A 14458-nucleotide genomic window follows, 5' to 3' on the forward strand; every position below is an offset into this window, starting at 1 on the left:
TCCATAGAGAATCAGCTTACAGAGCTGGAGCAGCGGCTAGCACAAACAGAGAAGATGCTCAACTCCATTCTGACCCAACTGGACCCATTGACAAGTTGGTAAGTAAAGCCAACTGACCCATAAACCACAAAGCTCCGGTTTGTCTTCTGTTTCTGTGGAATATTGCTCTGTAAATAACACCCCATGTAATTAAATACATGTCTGTTGTGATTAAGACCAGTGTATCCTGACCAGGTAGTAATAGCAGTTATTAGGGGACGTTGCATGGTCTTGATAAACTGTTGACATTTGACCCTGCTGAATCTAAGAGCGTTTATGGTAATGGGACTCTGGGGTGTGTTGACCAGGCACCAAATGGGAGAAAGTGTCTTACCGACGCACATTTCTGTATCAACTGGGTGTTGGGTGAAGTGGCCCCTAGGGCCTAGACGTCCATTTTTGAGTCCGTTTCGCAGTTCCCCGACTAATGGTTAAGGTTAGGATTGGAGGCTGATCCTAGATCTGGACCTAGAGAAACTTCACCCCGGAGCTATGAACTGAACCTACGAAGGGCAACCGGTCAGGGACTGCGTTTCCCAGAGTTCTGTCCTCAGTGACCCCGCTCTCTCCTGGCCATTTCGCTCCTCTCCAGTGTCAAGTCTGTGGCCCAGGAACAGAAGAACGAGATCATGTCCCAACTCCAGTCCATCCGCCACCTGATGAAGAAGAGAGGCATGGACTGTCCACCCCTTAACATTGAAGGTATGTGGCCCCACCTCCTGCTGGGACATGTTCATTAGGCACGAAATGGAAGAATCTAGACAAATAGGGACTACTTTGGGTTTCATTCATCAAAGGTTTGTAAAAAAGAACACACAAAAAGACACAAAAAAAGACTAAACCTTATGTTCTACAAGTTTTTCCGCTATGGTTTGTATTTACATATTTGACCTCGACAGGAAAGTGTGTGTATCTCCACAAACATCTCACTCTGCCTCCACACAACTTCTTGTGGTTGAAGAATTGTATTGCAAGCAAATATTGTAATTTTGTGGAAGCTGCGTTGCTTGGTGACACCGGAATTACTGTAATTACTAACAATGCTGATAAACACAAAGCGTAATGATAAAACAGATTTTCCGTTGGTAAGGAGATCACTGGGCTTGTATGTTTATTATGCAAATCAATCATATTGCAGGACATCTGTCCTTTTCTGACATGAATGGTTTATTCCTGCTACTATACGACAAATATTTACCATTCAAAAGGTCAAGCTTCCTGACAGGAAATAGACCAGCAGACTATTTAAAGTATTTAACAGTAGGCTATGGAGTATTACCGTGCAGGAGTGTGACCTCATAACATATTTAATCTCTGAGCCTATACCAAGGCAGGAGATATTGATGAACAAAATATTGAACAACAGTTGGTCTTTTGTGTTGAAGCAGTGTGGGCTCTAAGCACTTAGTTTAACATTTCTCAAATAGACAGTCAATCTTGCGGAAATCGAGGCCAGAGTTTTGTTCTCGCCTGTTTAGTTTGAAAAAGTCACTGTTTTAATCTTTTTACATTCTGCCAACACCTCCACAATTTGTTGCGTATGCAAATTCTAGGATATCCACGTGCCCAGAATTTAGTTTGAAATTCAGCACAATTGATAAATGAGGCCCTGGATAAAAGTGAACTATTTTGTTTTCCGTTGCAACAAAAAAAGACCAATTTTAAATGTTTTCTGTCGTGTTCCCTATTTTATATCACTCTGGTTTTCTTGGTATGGTATCTAAAAATGGGCCAGGTTGGAGCACCGCTCTCTCCTGAATGGTTTAGCATTCAGCTCCAAAAAGTAACTTTCTGACTCTTTAAATGTTTTATTTATTTGATTTTATTTTTAATTTTAATTTTTCATTACAGTGAACAAATGTGTATGTAAAGTTTTTTTGGGGTGCAAAATTAACTTTATTTGTCTTGGGGGAAATGAGTTGGGCAGCAAGAGTCACACACCCAATCATACATGATCCACATGAGCAGTATTGACATCATGACTCAAACACACCCATCCTGAAATGGGGTGACTATGGCGTATGGTCACAACATTTCCCTTTTCCGTCTTTCAGAGCCACAGTGCGAGAGGAACCTGGATGACCTCATCGAGTCTCTGGCAGCCCACGGCGACACCTCACCAGAGATGGTTGCTCCTGCGGAAGACGATCAAAGTGGTGTGGAGAAAGAGGAGGAGCCAGTCCACCAGCAGCACCACCCTGAATCCAAGGGTGAGAACTCAGTGACTGACGCTCAGGAGGAGGAAATGCCCTCCTTGGAGGATTCTTGTGAGACAAACATTGAGGACATAGGCCTAGCCCAGAACATTCCAGAAGAAATGCCTACAACTGGGCTCAGACGCCGCAACAGGCTGGAATGAACAGAAAAAAGGGTGTTTTAAACTGTACATGAATAAAGCCATACATGTATTTTCTCATTCTTAATGGCACTACTGCAGTCTGTTCAGTAATGCTCTTGCTTTTGGCTCGTAGTTGAATAAGAAAGGGCAGCTATCATTGTGAAAGAATTTTGTCCAAGGTTGTGTGTGATGGAGGTGATTTTTTTCTGTTCCATCCCTTAAAGCATAGCAGATCCCTGGCTAGGCCAATGTGTAGGTTTAGGACTTACTCCTGACAAATAAAAGCCCCAGAAGCCTAACTCCATATAATTTGACTTATTTCTGGAGGTTTTCCTTGTCAGGCCCCAAGTATGAGGCCTGAGTTTTCCATCCTTGAACCAAACGTTAGTTAGTATGTAAGGTGCCTGTAAATGTGTTTTCATCACGTGATGCTGCTTGGAAACCCTGTACGTCATTATATGCTGCCATCTTTTAGAAGCAATCATTTCGGCCCTAACTATCAAGACCTCAAAGTGTGTTATGCAATCTTGCAACAGCCATCATCCGTATGTCATAGAATAGTCAAAATAATAAAAAATGTCAAACATGGTTAACTATAAATAGCTACATTTAGTTTTTCTACTACGTACTCGAGTCTACAAACTACAAGTGCAAGCTTGTGACGTTTGGCTTGTGGTATGATTTGCTTGTTTTCAGACATCTTATGCATGTGTTTTTCTCTGCAACTGATCTTGAATGTCCTGGTGGATAAAACTGCATGAGTTCTCTTACTAGAGGGAGATGCAGGACAATCATGAATGTATTGATGACATAGTCTAAATCATGCCTCTCCAACCCTGTTCCTGGAGAGCTACTGTCCAGTGTGTTTCTCTATAACCCTGTTCCTGGAGAGCTACTGTCCAGTGTGTTTCTCTATAACCCTGTTCCTGGAGAGCTACTGTCCAGTGTGTTTCTCTATAACCCTGTTCCTGGAGAGCTACTGTCCAGTGGGTTTCTCTATAACCCTGTTCCTGGAGAGCTACTGTCCAGTGGGTTTCTCTATAACCCTGTTCCTGGAGAGCTACTGTCCAGTGGGTTTCTCTATAACCCTGTTCCTGGAGAGCTACTGTCCAGTGGGTTTCTCTATAACCCTGTTCCTGGAGAGCTACTGTCCAGTGTGTTTCTCTATAACCCTGTTCCTGGAGAGCTACTGTCCAGTGTGTTTCTCTATAACCCTGTTCCTGGAGAGCTACTGTCCAGTGTGTTTCTCTATAACCCTGTTCCTGGAGAGCTACTGTCCAGTGTGTTTCTCTATAACCCTGTTCCTGGAGAGCTACTGTCCAGCGTGTTTCTCTATAACCCTGTTCCTGGAGAGCTACTGTCCAGTGTGTTTCTCTATAACCCTGTTCCTGGAGAGCTACTGTCCAGTGTGTTTCTCTATAACCCTGTTCCTGGAGAGCTACTGTCCAGTGTGTTTCTCTATAACCCTGTTCCTGGAGAGCTACTGTCCAGTGTGTTTCTCTATAACCCTGTTCCTGGAGAGCTACTGTCCAGTGTGTTTCTCTATAACCCTGTTCCTGGAGAGCTACTGTCCAGTGTGTTTCTCTATAACCCTGTTCCTGGAGAGCTACTGTCCAGTGTGTTTCTCTATAACCCTGTTCCTGGAGAGCTACTGTCCAGTGTGTTTCTCTATAACCCTGTTCCTGGAGAGCTACTGTCCAGCGTGTTTCTCTATAACCCTGTTCCTGGAGAGCTACTGTCCAGCGGGTTTCTCTATAACCCTGTTCCTGGAGAGCTACTGTCCAGCGGGTTTCTCTATAACCCTGTTCCTGGAGAGCTACTGTCCAGCGGGTTTCTCTATAACCCTGTTCCTGGAGAGCTACTGTCCAGCGGGTTTCTCTATAACCCTGTTCCTGGAGAGCTACTGTCCAGCGGGTTTCTCTATAACCCTGTTCCTGGAGAGCTACTGTCCAGTGGGTTTCTCTATAACCCTGTTCCTGGAGAGTTACTGTCCAGTGGGTTTCTCTCCAACCCTAATCTAGCACGCGTGATCCTAATAATTAGCTGGTTGATAAGGGGAATCCAGTTAGTTATAAGGGGTTTGTGGGAACCTACCGGGGGGTAGCTCTTCAGGAGCAGAGTTGGAGAGCCCTGGTCTGAATTAATTTGCATTTGTCCAGTTATGTAGTTCAGATTAAGCACGATATGTGTATTTAGCAACACAAACATGCATTCTGCTCTGTTTTTATATTTGTTTAAATATTTTGTGATCTATCGTTGACTGTAGTTAACACAGAAGTTAGCCTCTGGTTAGAACCAACCCAGTGAAACTACAGGATAGAACAGAAATCAAATGATCTCATTGGTTTTGTCTTAAATTGCACCCTACCTATTCCCTAATATAGTAGGCCTCTGGTCAAAAGTAGGGAATATGGTGACATGATCTGTGTAGTAATACTGTACCAGCAATCAAATAATCACGTTTGTGTAGAAATGTTGTACCACAAGACTTTTCAAAACACTGATAAATATCTTGTCTTGTGATAACTATAGCTTTGGAGCAAATGTTTTCATATATCATAATTCATATATCTGGAAACTATAGAAACACTGCGATGTTTGTCCCCTGTTTGAGAGGTCATTTGTCGGCTAACTCTATTTATTTTGTGTAGCTGTGCTCTTGGGCATAACTGAGGAACGTTGAAAGATGGGAGAAAATGTTCCACTCCTTACTAGAAAATAAAGGTGCTATGTGGCAAACCTTTTTTTGTGTGAATATTTACTCCATTTCATGAATATATTTGATGGATTGATTTGATTAAAAAAAAAAAAATTGTCACATGCACATGGTTAGCAGATGTTAATGCGAGTGTAGCGAAATGCTTGTGCTTCTAGTTCCGACAATGTAGTAATAAGCAACGAGTAATCTAACCTAACAATTCCACAACTACTACCTTATACACACAAGTGTAAAGGGATAAAGAATATGTACATAAAGATATATGAATGAGTGATGGTACAGAACGGCAGAGGCAAGATGCAGTAGATGGTATCGAGTACAGTATATAGTATATTGTTATGAGATGAGAAATGTAGGGTATGTAAACATAAAAGTAGCATAGTTTAAAGTGGCTAGTGATACATTTTTTACATCAATTTCCATTATTAAAGTGAGCTGGAATTGAGTCAGTATGTTGGCAGCAGCCCCTCAATGTTAGTGGTGGCTGTTTAACAGTCTGAGATAGAAGCTGTTTTTCAGTCTCTCGGTCCCTGCTTTGATGCACCTGTACTGACCTCGCCTTCTGGATGATAGCGGGGGTGAACAGGCAGTGGCTCGGGTGGTTGTTGTCCTTGATCTTTATGGCCTTCCTTTGACATTGGGTGGTGTTGGTGTCCTGGAGGGCAGGTAGTTTGCACCCGGTGATGCGTTGTGCAGACCTCACTACCCTCTGGAGAGCCTTGCGGTTGTGGGCGGAGCAGTTGCCGTACCAGGCGGTGATACAGCACGACAGGATGCTCTTGATTGTGCATCTGTAGGAGTTTGTGAGTGCTTTTGGTGACAAGCCAAATTTCTTCAACCTCCTGAGGTTGTAGAGGTGCTGCTGCGCCTTCTTCACAACGCTGTCTGTGTGGGTGGACCAATTCAGTTTGTCCGTTATGTGTTCGCCGAGGAACTTAAAACGTACCTCCCTCTCCACTACTGTCCCGTCGATGTGGATAGGAGGGGTGCTCCCTCTGCTGTTTCCTGAAGTCCACAATCATCTTTGTTTTGTTGGCGTTGAGTGTGAGGTTATTTTCCTGACACCACACTCCTAGCGACCTCACTTACTCCCTGTAGGCCGTCTCGTTGTTGTTGGTAATCAAGCCTACTACTGTTGTGTCGTCTGCAAACTTGATGATTGAGTTGGAGGCAGGCATGGCCACGCAGTCGTGGGTGAACAGGGAGTACAGGAGAGGGCTCAGAACGCACCCTTGTGGGGCCCCAGTGTTGAGGATCAGCGGGCTGGAGTTGTTGTTGCCTACCCTCACCACCTGGGGGCGGCCCTTCAGGAAGTCCAGTACCCAGTTGCACAGGGCGGGGTCGAGACCCAGGGTCTCGAGGTTGATGACGAGTTTGGAGGGTATTATGGTGTTAAATGCTGAGCTGAAGTCGATGAACAGCATTCTCACAGGTATTCCTCTTGTCCAGCTGGGTTAGGGCAGTGTGCAGTGTGATTGCGTCGTCTGTGGACCTATTGGGGCGGTAAGCAAATTGGAGTGGGTCTAGGGTGTCAGGTAGTGTGGAGGTGATATGGTCCTTGACGAGTCAATCAAAGAACTTCATGATGACGGAAGTGAGTGCTACGGGGCGGTAGTCGTTTAGCTCAGTTACCTTAGCTTTCTTGGGTACAGGAACAATGGTGGCCCTCTTGAAGCATGTGGGAACAGCAGACTGGGATAAGGATTGATTAAATATGTCCGTAAACACACCAGCCAGCTGGTCTGCGCATGCTCTGAGGACGCGGCTGGGGATGCCGTCTGGGCCTGCAGCCTTGCGAGGGTTAACACGTTTAAATGATTTGCAGTATCATTCATACCTCAGGCGGACTTGTGGTTGAATGAGCTCAGCACAATAGAGCTTTAAGTAAAACACCAACCCACAGCAGGCAGTGGATATTTATTGCTATAATTACACTGAGAAAAGAGCTGTCAGACTGCACTGTGTGTAATGTTGCTCTGTATACAGAAGATGGCGGTAGAGGAACACAATACTTCAACGCAATTCCCCAGCAGAATCTTATTGACGCTCAATACTTTTAGACCTGCTTCTATCTGAGCAAAATCAAAATGTCAGTTCAAATGTAAAACATCACAAATAGTCTGACCGTTGCCTTTATATAACAGTATATGCCTCTAACCAGACACTGTTATCCAAAGCAACTTACACTATGTGTATGTGATTCCCTGCAGGAATTGAACCCACAACCTAATCCTGGATGTTGCTTCCTTCATGCTCTTACCAACTGAGCTGTATAGCAGTCAGAACCGCCTTGACTGAATGTCAGACAAACACTTCAAAAATAATTGACCAGATGTTTCAGCAAGAGGGAAGACATTTTTTAAGAAACGTTAAAATCCCTAAGTAATATCCTGAAGCTATATTAGCTAGACATGTACTGTATGCTAGTAGCTTAACTGTGAAGATTCACAGTCATTCACCGCAAATTAATATGCCTCTTTTAATTAGCCGAACGCACCTCAGTTTCCATCTAATCAGGTCAAAATTTACCCCAGAGATTCAACCGACTTTCACTGCAATACCCGAGCTTGTCAATTAGTTAAATAAACTTAAATTACACTCAGTGTTTCACATGTAAGCAGTGCTATGATACCAGGGTCGTGTTCATCAGGCACCAAGTGTTTTGAGTTACATGCCATATTGAACACAACCCTGCGGTTCTGCTTGTTGTGGTCCTCTTTTCCACACCCATTAAACCCTGTTAAGGAAACTACAGGTTAATAGTGCCACTGACGTCATTTGAAATGTCGGGTTCAAATCACTTTCCAAACTTGAATAATGCATATGAATATGCTGTTTAGCCTAAGGCTGTGTTTACACAGCCACCCTAAGAACCCAAAACTGATTTTCATCCTATATCCAGTCTATTTTTCTGAAAGTCCACACCCAGATTTACATGTGACCCATATTAGATTTGCGTATTCACACGGATGTAGCCTCTGAACCAGCACACCGATGAAATGTTCCTTTTACATGTTGGGGTGGTTGTCATGGTAACAGAAGGTACTGTGCAAAAAAAAACCACACAAAAGAACACTTCAGAGCAAAAACATCTGATCTGAGCTTCTAGACAGAGGTCGCATATGGAGGATGGGGTTTGTATCAGGATTGGTGCTATAAATCGGAAGTCAAAAGATCAGATTCCATGTGTTTTTCTGTTGCTGCTGTTTACACACTAAGGAGAAGTTCAAATAGGTATCAGATATGCAAAATATCTGAATTGGGCTGCCTGTGTAAACTCAGCCTTATCGTGGCAGAAGATAGGCTATGTCACCAAACGGAAGCAAACTATACCAAAACCCTTACTAATTTGGGTTGTGTCCAGAAGTTTATTGTGATGGTTCACTCAAACTGTCTTAGTATTTGTTTGTTTAATAGTCCACTGTTAATACGATCCCAAACAGTCTTCCATGTCAGTAGTCAAGTTTTCAAGATTTATTTAAATTTTATTTTATTTCACCTTTTTTTAACCAGGTAGGCTAGTTGAGAACAAGTTCTCATTTACAACTGCGACCTGGCCTAGATAAAGCCAAGCAGTTCGACACAAACAACAACACAGAGTTACACATGGAATAAACAAACATACAATCAATAATACAGTAGAAAAAGTCTATATACAGCATGTGCAAATGAGGTAAGATAAGGGAGGTAAAGGCAATAAATAGGCCATGGTGGCAAAGTAATTACAATATACCAATTAAACACTGGAATGGTAGAATGTGCAGAAGATGAATGTGCAAGTAGAGATACTGGGGTGCAAAAGAGCAAGATAAATAAATAATTACAGTATGGGGATGAGGTAGATTGGATGGGCTATTTACAGATGGGCTATATACAGGTGCAGTGATCTGTGAGCTGCTCTGACAGCTGGTGCTTAAAGCTAGTGAGGGAGGTAAGAGTCTACAGCTTTAGTGATATTTGCAGTTTGTTCCAGTCATTGGCAGTAGAGAACTGGAAGGAGAGGTGGCCAAAGGAAGAATTGGCTTTGGGGGTGGCCATTGAGATATACCTGCTGGAGCGCGTGCTACGGGTGGGGGCTGCTATGGAGCACTTTCAGTAGATACAGAGCACAAATTAGATGTTGATTCATTTTGATTCAACTATCTGTTTACGTACAGTTGCTCCCATATTAATTGGAGGCATAGACAACAGACACCAATTGTTTAGCCTGATGATCAGTGGTCCTGTGGGTACACAGCTTTTAATCGTTATTCCTTTGTCTGCCAATTTACACTAAACCTGTAGTCTAGGACCCCTGAGACTGAGTAAAGCCCTGCACGTTTCTCAAAGGGCTGGTTTCCCAGACACTGATCAAGCCTAGTCCTGGACTAATCCATTTTTCATGGAGATTCTCAATTGACCATGTTTTTTAGTCCAGAACAAGGCTTCATCTGTATCCTGGAAAGCAGCACATGGTGTTTGCTGAAGCTCTGTGTGTTCTAAAGACACCCATTGTCTGCCAGGGTCTTGTCTTGGACAAGTTTGCAATGTAGTCTTTCCTTGATTCTTTGTGTCCTCTCTCCACCTTTATCGTGGAGGACGAACAGAGAATTGTAGATGCTTGTTCATTGGGCATCTTAAATGTCAGCAAGCTAGTCTACTGGGAGAGAGGGAGAGCAGAGAGAGCTCATGATCTGGGATAAAATTAGGATAGGCCGAACAGGACGGCACAAAAAGTTCATGCTGAAATGAAGGCAAGGAGGTTGTGTGTTTGTGTGTGTGTTCAGGAACACTGCATCTCAGCCTTCACAAGGTCACTTTCTCATAGTTCTGTGAAAGTGTTAGCTGATGTTTGAAAAGGCTTCATGTTGGCAAGGCTTTGCCGATTCAGCAAGCTCTCAGGACTTTGTATAGAATGAATCTCTTCTTAACAGCCTTCTCTATCACAATTGTAACCAATTATCTTTCATTTTCATCCTCAGAGACAAACTTGTCAAACTCTTTTGAACAAAATTCATTTTTTTGATTAGGCTAATATCCATGAAACCCTTTTAGTTTCCTGACTATAATAATGTCTTTGGTCAAATGGGAGTAGCTTACAGTGAACAAAACATAGTAGTGGTCCTTATGCTGGACGTGAGCCATGTTACAATTCCCATCAAGTGTTTTAACCCTGTCGGCGCGATGTGTATGGTGTTTGCCTTTCAAGCCAGCGACCTTTCAAGCCAGCTTCCATACCCTGCAGTTTGCTATGCTGGTGTCAGAAGTGGGATGGCGGCTTTGAAGCCATCGGAGAGCACAGCCCGGATGTGTGAGGAGGCTGAGCAGTCGAAGCACGGGGAGGTGCCTTCCCTTTCGGAGGGGGCAGTGTAGCGATCCTCGCTATATATGAGCCATGTCACAATTCCCACCAAGTGGCTTAACCCTTTTGGCGCAATGAGTGTTTGCTTTTCACGCCAGCGACCTGGGTTCACTTCCCTGCCCCGCCATTCGCTACAATACTATGGCTCCTTGCTCTTGAAGAAAGTATCTTGTTGCCATAGCTCCTTAACAAATGTTAAATGTTATCCAAGTGCTGCTATCTGTTCTGTTTTTGTATCAGGCCTGATTTGACACATTCAGACTAGTGCCATTTGAATTTGTCTTAGTCGATTTGCCCCGAAAAGATTCATTTGTCTGAACTGTGTAAAATAAGCTGTGAGTACCACACAATGGAAGGTCAAACATCAGCCATTAAGCTAAGCTAGTTGAAGGGTATTTTTAGGAAATGTCTCTACTCATACGAACCCCCTCCTAGTTTTATGGACATGTCATCTTTCTAAAAGATTTTCATTATATTGTCTATATTATCTGCTTAAGTTCTAGTTGATTCAGATGAACTATATCCGTGATATAGTTATTAGGCCTACTAGACAGAGAGGGTGGGTAGACTCTACCTATATCCGTGATATAGTTATTAGGCCTACTAGACAGAGAGGGTGGGTAGACTCTACCTATATCCGTGATATAGTTATTAGGCCTACTAGACAGAGAGGGTGGGTAGACTACCTATATCCGTGATATAGTTATTAGGCCTACTAGACAGAGAGGGTGGGTAGACTCTACCTATATCCGTGATATAGTTATTAGGCCTACTAGACAGAGAGGGTGGGTAGACTCTACCTATATCCGTGATATAGTTATTAGGCCTACTAGACAGAGAGGGTGGGTAGACTCTACCTATATCCGTGATATAGTTATTAGGCCTACTAGACAGAGAGGGTGGGTAGACTCTACCTATATCCGTGATATAGTTATTAGGCCTACTAGACAGAGAGGGTGGGTAGACTCTACCTATATCCGTGATATAGTTATTAGGCCTACTAGACAGAGAGGGTGGGTAGACTCTACCTATATCCGTGATATAGTTATTAGGCCTACTAGACTGAGAGGGTGGGTAGACTCTACCTATATCCGTGATATAGTTATTAGGCCTACTAGACTGAGAGGGTGGGTAGACTCTACCTATATCCGTGATATAGTTATTAGGCCTACTAGACAGAGAGGGTGGGTAGACTCTACCTATATCCGTGATATAGTTATTAGGCCTACTAGACTGAGAGGGTGGGTAGACTCTACCTATATCCGTGATATAGTTATTAGGCCTACTAGACAGAGAGGGTGGGTAGACTCTACCTATATCCGTGATATAGTTATTAGGCCTACTAGACAGAGAGGGTGGGTAGACTCTACCTATATCCGTGATATAGTTATTAGGCCTACTAGACTGAGAGTAGCCTATCCGTGATATAGTTATTAGGCCTACTAGAGAGAGGGTGGGTAGACTCTACCTATATCCGTGATATAGTTATTAGGCCTACTAGACAGAGAGGGTGGGTAGGGATATAGTTATTAGGCCTACTAGACAGAGAGGGTGGGTAGACTACCTATATCCGTGATATAGTTATTAGGCCTACTAGACAGAGATGGTGGGTAGACTCTACCTATATCCGTGATATAGTTATTAGGCCTACTAGACTGAGAGGGTGGGTAGACTCTACCTATATCCGTGATATAGTTATTAGGCCTACTAGACAGAGAGGGTGGGTAGACTACCTATATCCGTGATATAGTTATTAGGCCTACTAGACAGAGATGGTGGGTAGACTCTACCTATATCCGTGATATAGTTATTAGGCCTACTAGACAGAGAGGGTGGGTAGACTCTACCTATATCCGTGATATAGTTATTAGGCCTACTCGACAGAGAGGGTGGGTAGACTCTACCTATATCCGTGATATAGTTATTAGGCCTACTAGACAGAGAGGGTGGGTAGACTCTACCTATATCCGTGATATAGTTATTAGGCCTACTAGACAGAGAGGGTGGGTAGACTCTACCTATATCCGTGATATAGTTATTAGGCCTACTAGACAGAGAGGGTGGGTAGACTCTACCTATATCCGTGATATAGTTATTAGGCCTACTCGACAGAGAGGGTGGGTAGACCAGAGACATATTTAAAGAGTTTGGACATTGTGCTTTCTGCATCTAAATGTGCCTCTGGGGTAGACTATGGCTTAAAATATGAAACAATTATTGTGTAAAAATTGAACTTGCACTTGAACCCAAATGCATTCAAACCCAGGACATGCAGATCTCCATGGCTCATATGGGCAGCCTAGGAACCACCTTGGTTCTCTGAAACTTATTTATTTTTTACCCTTCACTTCCCGATAAAGATCAGCTCTCTGGCAGTCTGGCTGTTCTATTTTTACCAAAGAGCTGTGGGAGAGGGGGGAAATAGATAGGTGCTGTTGGTTGTTTTGGTATTTGTGTTGGTCATGTGGAAGTAAACCTTCCGCTGGGGACACACTGGTTGAATCAACGTTGTTTCCATGTCATTTCAATGAAATGACCTTGAACCAACATATGGATTAGACATTGAATTGGCATCTGTGCCCAGTGAGCTGATTATTGGGAAAGACCTTTTCAGTCCACATGTACTGAGGGCCATAATGTTGCATGATTAATGGCTCCCAATACTACTAAACAAAACGCCAATGAAACAGATGGTTAAACTGCTCTGATCAGAGCCATCTCACAGATTGAGGCTCCATTTTGAGAAAAAGCCTAGTTCTTTTTTCTCCTTTTATTTTTTTAACTAGGCAAGTCAGTTAAGAACAAATTCTTATTTTCAATGACGGCCTAGGAACAGTGGGTTAACTGCCTGCTCAGGGGCAGAACGACAGATTTGTACCTTGTCAGCTTGGGGATTTGAACTTGCAACCTTCCGGTTACTAGTCCAACGCTCTAACCACTAGGCTACCCTGCGGCTCCTTTTCTATTTACAGCCCAATTGTATATGTAGGCTATAGCCTACTCTTCTCATTGGCTACGATTTGTAAATTGTAATCTAACATTTTTAAAACAACTACACTTTGAATGGGAGTGGAGTTTTCCCCCTTTGTAGATGAGAAATGAGTTTTCATTACTGTTCAATCAGAGCGTGGCACGTTTTTACTGCACGTACATCGGGGAATATAATGCGCATAATTATAGCTATCCTCCTCTCAAGGCCTCGTCGCGTTGATTGAGCTGCGCTGAGCACATCAAATGAGACTCGCTCTCTAGTTCCACCCAACCAAGTGTAGACATTCAAAGAGATGTCACATTTTAGGCTTGAGTGCCTTGATTTCACGATGTCTTTATTTTGTTTATTTTCCGCATTGGCTAATTCCCAGTACTTTAGTAGCGTATAGGCCTATAGCTATTGCGTTAGTACATAGGAGTTATGTTACTCCAAAAAGGGTTCTATGCTTGCTTCTTATATGGCAACACTTAAGGTTCTGTATAGAACCGAAAATGGTTCCATATAGAACCATTGCGTTCCATATAGGCTTCCATATTCGGTTCTATTTGGAACCAAAATAAAAAATGATGGTTAAATCCAGAAACTTTTTTTCTAAGAGTGTATTGTTGCCGATCTATTCATTAACCAGAGAGAGAGACACACTGACCTGACCAGTTCTGTTCTGCTCTTGGCAACTGGTCCGAATCACGAGTTATTATGAGAATGTAATTGATAGCCTATGTTGCTCGAATTAAACCACTCAGCGTGCCATGTAAGCTAAATCAACGTGTTGAAATAGAACCCAACAAATGGAACCTAAAGTTGAACTGTTTTCCTGCGGTTGCTGATGTCACAGATGTAAGGTGCTGAAAGGACAGCTCCCTCACTTTGAAAGCGCATCTCGCGTCAGTGTGAAGATAATTCCTATAAATAATTGCACTATGAAATGTAGGACCACACTCTGTGATGGAAATAGAAAAAATCCACATGAGACATGTTTCTCAGTCAAGCAATCTGACCTGTTGAGAACACTCACGTTCAACATCTTAT

The 14458-nt window shown here is 43.0% G+C and overlaps 1 protein-coding gene across 1 annotated transcript; it reads left to right on the forward strand.

Annotated features, from left to right (window-relative positions):
* Positions 1–3: 3 nt before the first annotated feature.
* On the forward strand, positions 4–5116 carry LOC127920535 (uncharacterized; the record flags this gene model as incomplete). The annotated part of the gene is made up of 3 exons (XM_052504582.1): positions 4–98; positions 632–741; positions 2094–5116. Coding segments are annotated over 3 exons (510 nt in total), but the record flags the coding sequence as incomplete, so codon positions are not given.
* Positions 5117–14458: the final 9342 nt, after the last annotated feature.

Source organism: Oncorhynchus keta, unplaced genomic scaffold, assembly GCF_023373465.1.
Source record: "Oncorhynchus keta strain PuntledgeMale-10-30-2019 unplaced genomic scaffold, Oket_V2 Un_contig_19852_pilon_pilon, whole genome shotgun sequence".
Taxonomy (NCBI): Eukaryota; Metazoa; Chordata; class Actinopteri; order Salmoniformes; family Salmonidae; genus Oncorhynchus; species Oncorhynchus keta.